Raw genomic sequence first — 14,445 nt, 5'->3', positions numbered from 1 at the left:
AAAGTTTACGCAATTTCACTCAGGTTAATTTTAGTGTAAGACATATCACGTTTTTAAAAAGATGGAGTAACAATTGACATATTTGTTCTGGAAAACGTCAAAAACAAATAAACAGGAAAAATCAGCATTCATTCAACTCTTCAAACTGAATAAATTTTCAACAGTGTTAGCTTCAAACATTCATCAACATAAAAACAAATTGAAACTGTTAATTCAGACAAAAAATTATTTAAAATTGCTGATCAATCCATATCTGAGGGCTGGCCAACTTGCTGAATGAGGGTGATGTTGTCTCCCTTCAATAGGATCTTGCCTAAAATGAAACATCGAAATGAAAGTTGTCAATCAATTCCAATAAAATATTATGGTTCAAAGGGTTCATCCAATTCAACAAAACAAAAATGCAAGCAGTTAGTTTAAAATTAATAAACTTCAGTTAAACAAAACTAAAATATAAATAGAATACATTAAATACAGACAAACAATTAAAGTGGCTAAAATCATAAATTATTATAAAATTATCAATAACCCAAAGTTTTTCTGGATTTTGTCTTCAAATGATACTCTTCAGCTTCGTCCAACATCAGGTTCATGAACTCATCGAATCCCTTTAAATTTTTAAAACAAATTTATAAAAATTTATATATAACTGGATTGCATAAATTACAAAAATTAAATGCAATATTGCCCCAGATTATCTGGCTAGAGCTCTCACCAGAATTCAATTTAAGATGATCATTTTATGTATACATGTTTGGAAAAACAACTGAGTTTCAATCCTAAAATTTAAATTCAGAAATGTTAATTCTAACTTAGCTCAAACTTTAAACAAGGGTAAAAACAAAAAGAGCAAAGGAGCTTAAGTCATCAACATTACCCTTAATACCTTTATAAAAGATGAAAGAATCACCATTATGCCTAACAAACAGGTTAGATTTGTAACATTTTTAGCATTAGTAAACATTTATACAAATTTTAAAAATTAAAAAAAAAAATAAAATGTAAGAAATTAAGCAATGTTTTGCTAACGACAAAATAATTTTAATTTAATCTAATTATTATTCCCTAATAATATAAATTAAAAATTTGAAAACATGCTCACAATGATACAGCCTTCGATTCTCAAATTCGTCTGCTCGTACAGCCAAACTTGTATGCGAGATCTCTGCAAGGGAAAATATTAATTGTAATATTTATTTAATTATTAAAATAATTACAAGATTATTGTGTTAATAAAATAAACTAAAGATGTTGTTTAAGTAGAATTATAAACAAGATAATATGCAAGAAAAAAAATAATTACAATAATTTTTACAATTTGATAGGACTTCCTTCTAAAACATTTTTCAATATACATTTTTTCATAATTAATTAATTTTTTAATTCATTTATTACATTCATTAATTAAAAAAGAAAAAACTAACATTTTGAAGGTATCTAAAAATCAAGTTCTGAAAAAACCAAAGTTAAGAAAAATACTGGAAATTTAGGATTAAAAATAAATAATAAACAACATTTATTAAACAATATAATTTAAAATGAAAGCCATAAGCAATCTTAGATTAATCTAGCATTGAAAATGATGTGAGTATAAACTATAAAAGTATATCTTGGCTTTTTGATCATTTATGATCACGTTCCTAATTTATTAGTATTTATTTATTTTATTAAATATTAACAATTATTAACATTAACCTATTATTAACATTAACCTATTATAGAATAGTGAAAGTTTGCTTGTAAAAATTAACTAAAAATAATTCAGGAATAATTTAAACTTTGTTGCTCTATTCTTCTACCATAAAAGTAGAAACTGTAATAAGAATTTTAATTAGGTGAGGTTTCTTCCTTCATGTATTTTATTCTCATGATGCAGTCATGCATTATTAATATGTATTTAACTTGAATTTGACCTGCTTCATTTTAAAATTCAAACATTAAATATAAACAAAACTCAAAATAAATTAAGCTTAATACATGATCAAAAAATAAATAAAAGACTCTGTTTACAAATTTTTAACAAAGCTTTCTAGCAGGGTCTCCAGAATTGTACTTACAAATTACAAAACTTACAATCTCTAACAAAAAACTGAACACAAAACAATTAAACAAACTGAATACAAAATATAATTTGTAAAAAGGATACAATTGGCTGGACCATGACTTTCTGCACTTTTTGAGCTCCCTGATACGCCATTTTAAAATTTTACGAACTTGAAAATAAGCCGCGAGCGAAAAAAGGATCGATTCGGAAACGATTGCAAAGAAAATTAAATCAATAAATTTAAACAAAATAAATTTCTTTCAAAGAAAAGTAATTTGATGAAATTAAATAATACTAAACTTTTGCAAAAACATTAATGACTAATTTACATCAATTTTTGGTTAAGTTGAATTGAAAGTTTTCTAAAAATTTATCACAAAATCTTAGCATACTTTTGAATATTAATTAAATTTATATAAAAACCGTTTTCTTAATTTGGTTATATTTAACCATTCAAAAAAAGGGGTAGAGATCTATTACACTTTTCTAGGCTCAGAGGAATCCGTAGTGCACAGGCATCGTACATAAATGTGATAGGCGGAGATCTTTTTGTTAGAATTCGAACCTGGTACTGCTCGCAGATGCCCAACTGACCCTCTTGATGTTGATACCCTTCTTCCAATTGGCCCACTTGATGTTGATACCCTTCTTCCAACTGGCCCACTTGATGTTGATACTCTTCTTCCAACTGGCCCACTTGATGTTGTTACCCTTCCTGTGTACTACATAGGTACTATTTTACAAATTAAGTCATTAATATTATCTTGGGCGCTTCATATCTTTGTTGCATCTTTGTAGGATTTTGTCGAAACCGTTTGCACTAGGATGTTTATTAATTTACTTGTTACAGAGTCATATTTTCATTCTATTTATCCGCTGTTGTTGTTATTTGCATTAGGAGTGGAGTGCTGATGCGTGTCAATTTGGCAAGTTTGTTTGTCGTTGTCTTCGTTTAAAGTTGCTTGATAATTTCATCAAAAAGCAACTGACGAACAAAATTGAATTTTAGGTTGTTGTTGTTTTTAAAGTTGTTGTTAAAGTTGTTGATGTCTTTGTTGTTGATGATCAAGTTTGATGTTGTTGATGTTGGTTTTGTTGTTGTTGTTTTAGTCTATAATGATGTACATTTTTTGACGTTTTCATGTTTATGAGCGTTTTTAAAATTGTAAAATATAATATATGGATTCATTTTCACAATATTATGTTTACTGATATAAAAAACGGACGTGTGAACCAATGAAAATAAATAATGATAACTATATTAATAATAAATAAATAGACATAACACTAAAATCAAAAAATCTACTAGAAATAAATTCAATTTAAATTAATCAAACAAACTACTATAACAATAATCTAATTTGAGGAGATTAATGTTTTAAATATTTAGATGACTAAACGAACGAACAAACAAACAAATAAAACGAAAAAAAAAAGAAAAAATACAATTACAACAAAACAACAAAAACATTATTTCAGTACCTGCAAATTCTTATCAGCAAAATTTACAGTAAGAAAAACATTATTAACCGTAATAACTGTTAAAACATTTAAAAAATTTTTTTGAAATGTTACCAACAACAAAACAATTGACATAACAACAATAAAACAACAACGACTGAGACACCTACAACAATTACACCAACAACCACAACAAAACAACAAAGACAAATTTTCAGTGGCAGCAACAACAACAACAACAACACAAAAACAACAACGCAGCCTTAACAAAAAACAACAGCAAAATATCGCCACATGTGGTGTAGGAATCGTAGTCAATCAAGATCTTGTTAATTAGTATTGTCTGATTGCGCCAAGGGTGTTGTTGTTTGTTGTTGTCATGTTTTTGTTGTTATCAACAAGTTTTTCTTTATTATTTACGGTTTTTATTGTTTGTTGTTTGTATTATTGTTTGAGTTGATATTTTTGTTGTTTTGTTGTGTTGTCAGCTTCGGATTCAGATTTTTTTCTTCAGAAATTGGTTTTAAATCTTTGAATAAACTTTTATTTGCTTGCACAACCCAAATTTTTGTTTCATTTTCTTGATTTTCTTAATTTTTATTTTAGTTGAGTTACGAAAAAATACATTAGAAATAATTTTGATTTAAATTGATGTCATTATCTTAAAACCAATTAACTTTATTTGAGGTTAAAAATATTGTCATTGTTTACATTAAAAGCATCAACATTTCAGCGAAAAAATAACAAACACATAACAAACAACAACTAACACAGCTGCAACAAATTCAACAAAAGTTCAGAACATTATTTCAAAATAATGCTTTCTTACATACTTTCTTACAGAAAAACATGAAAACCACAACTACGTCTCCCGTATCAACAACAACAGTTTGACAAAGAAACAAACAATAAATGAGCAAACAACAAATTATTATAAACGTATTATAAAATGACATTAAAAACATCAACAACTACCTTAACATAAACTGTAATAGCAACATCGGCAAGTACATCTTCAATATCTCCATACATAGTAACGCAGGTGCCAGCTAGCAGCATTTAAAATGCAAAGCCAATTACATTGTCTGCTTTGTGATTCGCCTATTTAATAACATGCGCGTTCCCACTTTCATCAAATGCTTCCATTCCAATCTTCTCCCAATTATGCCTTTTGCTCTTCATCCATTTGCTCAATATTTTCTGCAAATTACTCTTTTTAAATTTCAAATATCAGGGTTTTTGAAGTTTTTGTCATTAAAACATTACACCACATATCTCGTGTTTGGTGATTTTTTTCTATTTTTGTTTAATGTATTGCTCCACATTGTTTGGCTGTCTATAAATTTCTGTTACTTATTTCAGTGAATAAGTCTTATAAGCACAAACACATACAAACACAGACACATACAGACATACACTCACAAACACACATTCGCACAGACGACAAAATCACACATGTGTTTCTCACAGTTTTAGCCTACTGCTCCACCTCTGTCATTTTCTTCAATTCAAAAAATTTTCTTATTTACACAACTGTCGATTGGAAATTATAATAAAAATTTTATTACTTAAATTATTTAAAAAATAAGTTATATAAACCACGACACAAAAATTATTTAATAATTAAAAAGATTTTTTTTAACGTGAGCTATTATTATTAGTATTTAATAACTTTCCATACGATGAAGTTTACAATAAAATGTTTAGAGCAAGCAAACAAAGGCACGAGACAGACATTCAATATGAACACCTAATATCACCTGCCCCAAAGCTAGAAAACTGAAACATTTAATTACATCTGCAACTTCATATTACACCTTTTTAAATGGCCCTAGGAAGTTTGTACTTGCAAGCTTATGGAATTTATTTAGCTATACACCTACTTTGTTGTTATTGTTGTTGTGAAAAAGCTTTTCTTTTGATGCCAGTGCTGCCGTATATACATTTGTATTGTGGGGCTTGTTGGTGTACTGAAAAATTTTTATATTTTATTATTTGCATAATTTGCGGCTTATGAAAATAATAAAGTAAGCAAGATACTGTAAATGTCGAAGTTAAATGAGATGGCTGTTCATATTGCTTTGAATGTAGTAGATTATTATATTAAAACCTATTTATTGGCCTAAATCGTTCGAGGTTGGTTTGGGCATTTGATGAGGCGTGTGTGGATGTCGAGGACGAGAAACAGAACCAGCCAGTCCAGGTGACGTAGCATATGTACTTCCTCTTCGCCACATTTTCATCAAAACTTTCTCCCATCATTATCATCTTTGAAATGATCGTCATTAGGTAGAAAAAGAGAGAGAGAAAGAAAGAGAGAGGAGAACAATGAAAAAGTTCAACAATCAATCTTTATTTAACGGACGTCTTTTGAAAGTTTTCTGTCTCCTTTGATAAGAATATTAATGCCCGGGACGTCCATGTTTCATGTCGTTTGCCTGCCATCTCGCGACGCTCATTCATTAGAGGAGAAAGATATTTTTTGTTGCTCCGCGGAGATCTCCCGAGACCCATTATCGCTCCCCTCACTACGGCTGATGCTGCTACTTTCCTGTCTGTCTGTCTACGAGATGCAAGTTGTGGCTTATCGGCGAGTATCGAATGCGAAGAGAGATGTATTAGAATTATGTTGAATGATCATGTTGAATTAAGATAACGTTAGCAAGAAATTTAATGCAAACATTTTTTAAATACGAGTGAATGATATTGTTAATTAAAACAAAAATTGTGGATATCTTTGAAAGTGTGCATCTATATGTACAAATAATCATTGAGTGAATAAACGAAAGAATGAGTGGATAGTCTAATTGTGCTGCCGTTGAAAGCATCCAATCCAAGCCAGCAGCTATTGTCATTTATGCCTCCTCAACGTCTTTCCGCCAGTCACAAAAAACTTTTACTGACCCCATCAAATATTGATGAACTTTTTGGACTTGTATCTATTCATTCTCCTCTGCATGTTCAGCTGGAAAGCATCAAAGGACTTCGAGTGGACAATTAAAGGACGATGAAAAAACAAAAAATCAAAGTAGGAGAAGAAAGCTTCCGGACTGACCATGTGATAGTATCTGCCTGCCTGCATGCCTGCCAACCTGAATTTCAGTCGTATTTTTAGGGCTTTTTAAAAAAGTAGCTAAAAAAATTTAAATCCACGTGTGTACTTGTGAAAATAAGTTAACTCGTTAGGCTGTTACACCATCATCAGTGTCGTCATCTTTCTCTCATGTATGCTATAATCATAGTCATCAACAAAATCATTCATTACCGTCATAAGCATCATCTCTGTCATCGTCATCTTCATCGTCATCATCTTCATCATCATCGTAATCATATTCATCGTCTTAATCCTCATCATCTTCATCATCGTCATCATTATCATCATCTTCATCATCATCTTCATCATCGTCATCATCATCTTCATCATCATCCTAATCATCCTCATCATCTTCATCATCATCTTCATCATCATTTTCATCATCATCTTCATCATCATCTTCATCATCATTTTCATCATCGTCATCATCATCGTTATTCATAGACACAGCAAAAGTTATTTTAATTACCCTTCCCTTCTTCACATTAATCACGTTCGTTGACTGTGATAAAAAAAATTAACACGTCCATTCACTGCATTATCGATATTTATAATCATCATCACCATCATCTTTAAAGTCATCATCAGTTTTTTTGTCGTCGTCATCGTCATCACCATCTTCATCATCATCATCATCAGCAGCAGCAGTAGTAGCAGCAGCATCTGCATTATTACCATTTTCATCATCATCGTCGTCATCATCATCACCACCACCACCATCATCATCTTCTTCATCTTCGTCACCATCATCTTCATCGTTTTCATCATCGTCGTCATCATCACCTTCATTACCATCATCTTTATCGTCATCTTCAGAACATTGCATATATTTTGTCTTAAAAGTTTAACTTGAAAACCATCCTTCTTCTTACTGATGAATCGATACTCATTGGCACTCAACCGCTCTTAAACTCACTGAATTTATTGCTGAAAGTAATTTAACCTATAATTAATTATTATTATAAATAATATTTATATAATATAATATTAACAAAAAATAATAAAATGAAAATAAATAAACGTTCAATGAATTAAACAACGATTTCTAACTAATGCACGAGTCCAGTTTAGTTCAGTCCGTGTACAATCCAATACATGTATTGTTATTAAAAGAATGCATGTTGATATTTATTTGAATGATACATGTTGATTGTTATTAAGAAGATACATTTTGATATTTATTTGAACAACGCACACACGCACGCACACACACACACACACACACACACACACACACACACACACACACACACACACACACACGGTATTAGAGAACCAACTTTTTCGATAAACGTTTTTCTAAATGATACAGGTGGGTCTCTTTGAAATCGAACCCTGCCCCTGCAGCACAAGACCTGGCGACTTCAACCATTGCATTAGCATCTAAAGTTCCTTCCCTTTTCTCTCAATACACTTCCAGTTAAGAATCACGAACAATGCAAAACTAGTGAGCGCCACGCATTTTAAGATTTGTGGATCCTAATTTTTCCACTTTCACATTCTCTAGTCATTCTTCAGACGTCAGCCGGAATGATTTGCTGAATGATGCTGCTGAAAGAGGTTTTGCTGTTGTTGTTATGTGTTTCTGTTGTTGTCGTGCCGTTGCTGTTTCTATGTGTTTCTATTGTTGTTGTGCCATTGTTGTTTTTAATCGTTATGTGTTGTTGTTAGGTGTTATGTGTTTCTGTTGTTAACGTGGTGTTGTTTCTTTAAATATGTTGTTATGTGTCTATGTTGTTGTTGTTGTTGTAATTTATAATATTGGTGTTAATATTTTTTAAAAGTTAATTTTCTTTTGATGTCAGAACCGCTGTCGTTGTTTCTGACGCTGGCAATGTAGTTGTTGGTGTTGGAATTGTCGTAGCCCGCGTTGATGCCACATGCTGAGAGAATAATTGTTGATTTATAGCTGGGTTGGCATTTTTTATGGATTGTCTTTGTTGTTTTATGCTACTATTGATACTGTTGTTACCGCTGCTGGTATTGTCTTTATTGTTGTCACGTTGTTGCTAATGTCATTGTTGTCGTTGTTACTCTAAGTGTTGTTGTTGTTATTGTTGTTGTTTTAAATGCGATTGTGGTGTTAATGTAGCGCAAACAGACCTCTTCACATTCACTGTTACAAAGATTTTTCTTCCAAAATTTAAGCTGTCATTTTTGAAAGCAAGTTTTGCAAACGTTATGTAAATATTTTTAGTGATGGGTTCGTTTGTTTGCAGAGCAGCACTGCTGATTAACACTGTCTCGTTCCGTTATTTAAAATCTTCTCAGTCGTTTATTTAGCACAGGTTCGTTTTAGATTATGCTGGTTGCCTGGTTGTAAATAAATGCTTTGTTGTTGTTGTTGTTGTTGTTGTTGGTATGGTGACTGGTTTGTTGTTGTAAATCGCTGTTTTGTTGTGGTTGTTTCGTTTGTAATTAATCTTTTTGCGTTTTGTGCATCTTCGTGTCGTTGTAAATAATGGTGCAGTTGTTGATGTGTTGTTTTAAATAATTATGCATTTGTTTTTGTGTTGTTGTAAATAATTATGCAGTTGTTGTTGTTGTGTTGCTGTAAATAATTGTGCAGTTGTTGTTTGTTCCTAGTTGTCTCAAGTTATTTATTCTTTTCCCTTACGTGTTACTTCATTCTGTTTGATTTACAACTTTCAACGGTCGAGCGACAGCGGCAACCGCGACAGCAACCGCGACGGCGATGCGGACATCTGCGACGACCTGAGACACACCGGCGTAAATATTATTTCAACTGTCATTTCAATTTCTCCAACGGTTACAACAAAATTTAAATGCAATTGAGCTAAAATATACATGTATTGAATAAATAAATAAAGTTTTTTCATTGAATTTAAGAAGTTTCAATGCCTAAAAATGTAAAATGCATTGCGAATTTTGAGAACATTTTAAACGAAAATTTTTGAAAAAATAAAAACCTCCAAAACTTTTTCGAAATAATTCATTAAAAAAATTTCTAGCTAAGAAACATTCATTCAAATTAAAGAGTGAGATCTAATCCTATAGACGTTAAATATTTATTTTGAGGATGTTCAGTTCACTACTTACAATTATTGCTATCGGCTCTTTACGAGAAACACGGCGTTTTACATTTGAGTTTTAGTTGTACCATCGGGATGTTACGTATGATCTTTGGCAATCATGAAATTATTAACATCAAGGCAGGCCGGCAAATCACTTGGTCGAATAAATATTTTTGTGGCCTCATAAATGATAATTCGGAAAGGAACATCAAACGAACTGCGTCAGTAGGATTTTGTTATACCTTTGCAATTGCAAGCACTTTGCCAGAGTGGATGGCTCAACACGAACAAAGACACATTGAAGACTGCACGTTCAACGTTGGCGATGAAAGAAAAATTAGCAATCATTAATGTATCCAACCATATTGACGAAGAATAATTAATACGAGTAACAAAAACATAAAACTGACAATAACTAACGTTAAAAATTTTTTGATACCATTGATTTATCAGCATATTACTTGCTATATAGACAAGACAAGAAAGATGTTAAGATGATAAATAACGTTGCAATACAACTACAAGGATGATATTCAGGTGATTACATTTAAAAACTTCCACCCGATGCATCATTATCATCATGATCGTGATCATCATCATCATTATCATCATCATCATCCTCATCATCAGGAGCACCACCTACTAACAATAACATTGGAAGATAGCTTTCAGAACAGAATTGCGGCAAGCACGTACGTGGATCATCAGGGTGGTGAAACAACAAGCATCACTCAACAAGGAGAAAGCAACAGCAGAAACAAACACAGATCATCACAAAACAACTACAAATACAACAATCAACAACAACCAAAAATGTACAAACACTTCAGAAATTCAGCAGAACCTAACTGCAACTAACTGCAACAACTACACTTACCACAACATTGAAAGGTTGTTGCCTGCTACTGAAACAACCCCAACGTAACCAGCCTCACGAACCAACAAACTCGTGAAAACTGACGAAAAAAAAGAGATAGAGGGAGAGAGACTTAAAAATGACAGCAGAAAAAAATGAAGAGTAGAGAAACGGAATGGGAAGTAGAAAAGAGGATTGAAGCAAAGAGGAGCCATCCATGTGACAGGAGTAATAAAGAAAGCAGAAGACAGTTGAGACTTTACTGCATTGTTATTGAATACTCCCAAAGGAACAACTAAAAAGTCCGCCATTAAATAAACTGCAAGAAGAAGCGGGTATGCGTGAGCGCCTCTCTTTGCTTCTTTTCGCTTTTCCTTTTTCTACTTTTTTTTCAGGATGTTGGGTTGTTGATTTTTGTTGCAGCAGCTTCTTCTGACGTTGTTTGTATGTTGTTGTAGCTGAATGTTGTTTGCATGTTGTAGTTTTTTGTATGTATGTTGCTGTAATTGTTTGTTGTTTGTATGTAGTTGTTTGTTTGTTTGTATGTTTTTATAGTTGTTATAGTTGTTTGTTTGTATGTTGTTGTTTGTGGTTTGTATGTTTGTATGTTTTGGGTGGTTGTGTTGTTGATTCAACCGATGTGCTTTGTGCTCCATTATTTGCAGTTGTTTGTACTTGTTAGCCACAGTTGCAACTAAAAATAGAAGCTTCATCATTTTTTTGCGGCATCCTTTTCAACTTCTGCTACCTCATATTTTTATTCTCTTCTTCTTCTTCTTCTTCTTTTTCTTCTTCTTCTTCCTCTTCTTTTTCTTCCTCTTCTTCTTCTTCTTATTTTTTTTCTTCTTCTTCTTCTTTTTCTTTTTCTTTTTTTTCTCTGTTTTTTATTATTCCTTTTATCATCGTTACCATCACCTTTATCACCAACTTATCATGATGGAGAGTTTTTTTTCCACTAGTGTTTCGCTACTGTCATTAACATCATCGTCATCATCACACGTCATCATCATCATCATCATCATTATCATCATCATCGTCGTCATCATCATCATCATTATCATCATCGTCGTCATCATCATCATCATTATCATCATCGTCGTTGTCGTCATTATCATCGTCATCATCATCATTGTTATCTTGTTATCATCGCCACACATCATCATCATCATCATCACACATCATCAACATCATCGCCACACATCATCAACATCATCACCATCATCACCGTCATCGTAAAGTCCAAGTTATCTTATGATGATCCGACGTTTGCCATCAATAATCTTTAAAACCCACACAATTGTTTAAATAATTTATTGCTCTTCAGTTTTAAACACTACTACCACTACCACCACCACCAAAACACTACTACCACCACCATTAACACTACCACCCTCATCACTATCATCATCATCACCACCATCATCTTCGCCATCATCATCTTAATCACCGTCGTCGTCATCGTTACAATCACTACCATTACAACATCACCATCATCGTCGTCTTCATCACCACCACTACCCTCGCCAGGACCACCATTGTCATATAACTTTTGTTGTAGTTAATTGCAGTCGCAGAAGCAGCAGCAGCAGCAGTAGTAGTAGCAGCAGCAGTAGTAGTAGTAGTAGTAGTGAGTGGTAGTTGTGGCTCTTGTGGTGTGGACGATATATTATCTCCATTGACTCCATCAATAACGCGCATGACTGATGCATCGGTGGTACAACAGCCGTCCAATGCAACATATCAGCCATCATTCAAGCTACTAAACAAGAGACATTCTAATTGCCTAGTTGTCCTCCTCTTTTGCAACTGTTGTTTCTTTTGTTGTTGTTGTTGTTTGTTGTTCGTGTTGTGCTGTTTGTGTTGTTGTTTGCGGTTTTGTCTGTGTTGTTTGTATGTGTCGTTTGCGTTTTTGTCTGTGATGTTGTTTGTATGTGATGTTTGTTTGTGATGTTTGTTTGTGTTGTTGGTTTGTGTTGTTTGTTGTGTTGCTATGCGATTAGAATGTTGTTTGTTTATTTGGTTGTTTGTTTGTTGTTGTTGTCGTTGAATTTGTTGTTGTAGACTATGTTTATTTATCTGACGTTATTCAGGTCTTTGTTATCATTTAATTAGTTTGTTGTTGCTTGTTTAGTTGTGTTTAATTACATTTTAATTTTAGTAGTTGTTCGTATTTGAACTGTACTAACTGAAGTTGTTGCGGCTGTTATTTTTTGTTATTGTCCGAGTTGTTGTCTAAGCTGTTACACGCAGAAAATGTTGTAATGTTACTTTTACAATCTTTGGTGTGTGTCAAAATAAACAACCAGCCATGCGAATCAGTGAAGGATTGACCATGTCCTGGTGCATATTTTTATGTTTCCAAAACTTCTTATTTATTATATTTCAATTCCACAGAAAACTTTTGTATATAGTTGTTGTTGTTGTTAATGTTATTCTTATTATTAGAGCCATCCTCACCGTCATCATCACCGGCATTTGATTGAGCGTTTTCCTTTATTTGTTTGTTCGTCTGCGCGAATGTCTGCATGCCAAGATGTTTGTTTGTTTGTATATCTGTCTTGTTGCGTAATTATGTATGTTATTTTAGTATTTTTCTGTTTCTGTTTGTATATTTGTATGTTAAATTAGTATTTTTGTACACTAACTTTGTATATTTGAATGTTGATTTTGCATATTTGTATACTAACTTTGTATATTATATGTTATCTTTCTATGTTGATGATGCATGCATCTGTATACACTTATATGTTTGCTTGAAGTTAGTACCAGGTAGAAAGAAGTTAGTAATATAAAGTTAACATACAACTTTGTATATTTGTATACCAACTTTGCGAATTTGTATTTGTATACCAACTCTGTGTGTTTGTATTTTAACTTTGTATGTTGGTGATGTGTGTATCTGTATACACACTTACATACAAGTTTGTATTGTTTGATTGAATGTTTGTTATTGCGTCAGTTTGTTTGCCCGCACTCGAGTTTGATGTTCGTGCATGTTCTGAATTTCTGAATACGAACGAATACTTACTTGCATTCAGTCAGTTCCACGGCTCTTCTTCAATTTTATTTTGCAAACTTTTTTCAAGTGTTACACTTTTATATTTATTATTAATGAGAACTCTTTTATTTCTTCAAAAGCCAAAAGATAAATAAAAATTACAATTAAATATAAATTGATCAATTATTATAATAGTTAATAATAATAATAATATTTATTATTATATTTATTTGTAACAGTTATTGTTATTATTATCATTGATATTGTTATTATAAGATTTTTTTTTTAAATTGTTTTTTTTAAATGTAATTCAGGATCATTTAAGTGCCTCATTCGCCAGTGTTAAACACTCGCCTCTTCTTTCAGACGATGCAACCCATTGAAATACAAAGCAAAATAAATAATTTATTTGCATGTGTTGCACATGAAGTGTTTGTAATGTGTCCCACACACACACACACACACACACACACACACACACACACACACACACACACACACACACACACACACATACACACACACACAAACACCACGCACACACCACGCTCACACACTTCATTTATGATAATATTAATAAAAAAGATTTTTTCATTTTTAATATTTTTTTAATGAAATATCGAGTTAGCGTTCATTATTCTTTGGTACATTTTCAAACGTCTTTTCTTCCGGATTAAAATTCAATCACTGTGTCCTTCTATATAATAAATATGTTTCTAACTTTTGTTCCCTAAAAAAATTGAGGTATTTTTTTAAAAAGTTGTCTGGAATAGGGCTTATTATATGGATATTAATAGAATCTAGGTGGCAGAGCGCCTGTGATGGATGTCTTAATTATTTTACTGCCTGCTTTTCACGCCGCTCAATATAATGTTATTTTTCTTTGCTGCCTGTTTGTTGGTTTCTGGCACTGGTTGCTGGTTGGTTCTTGATCTGTTGTTGATGTGTTGTTGTTAG

General features: G+C 32.1%; 2 protein-coding genes across 2 annotated transcripts; one reads left to right on the top strand and one right to left on the bottom strand.

The window, feature by feature from the left end:
• Positions 1-272: 272 nt before the first annotated feature.
• Positions 273-2,197, bottom strand: HELRODRAFT_127771 (hypothetical protein; the record flags this gene model as incomplete). The annotated part of the gene is made up of 5 exons (XM_009022480.1): positions 273-313; positions 530-608; positions 1,103-1,165; positions 1,425-1,451; positions 2,147-2,197. Coding segments are annotated over 5 exons (261 nt in total), but the record flags the coding sequence as incomplete, so codon positions are not given.
• A 7,530-nt stretch (positions 2,198-9,727) lies between these two features.
• HELRODRAFT_175039 (hypothetical protein) lies at positions 9,728-10,559 on the top strand (the record flags this gene model as incomplete). The annotated part of the gene is made up of 3 exons (XM_009022479.1): positions 9,728-9,952; positions 10,265-10,346; positions 10,465-10,559. 3 exons carry the CDS (start codon positions 9,728-9,730, stop codon positions 10,557-10,559), a joined length of 402 nt encoding a protein of 133 aa, XP_009020727.1.
• Between the last annotated feature and the right edge of the window lie 3,886 nt (positions 10,560-14,445).

This window comes from Helobdella robusta, assembly GCF_000326865.2.
Source record: "Helobdella robusta unplaced genomic scaffold HELROscaffold_32, whole genome shotgun sequence".
Lineage (NCBI taxonomy): Eukaryota > Metazoa > Annelida > Clitellata > Rhynchobdellida > Glossiphoniidae > Helobdella > Helobdella robusta.
This window is presented reverse-complemented; position numbering and strand designations above follow the sequence as displayed.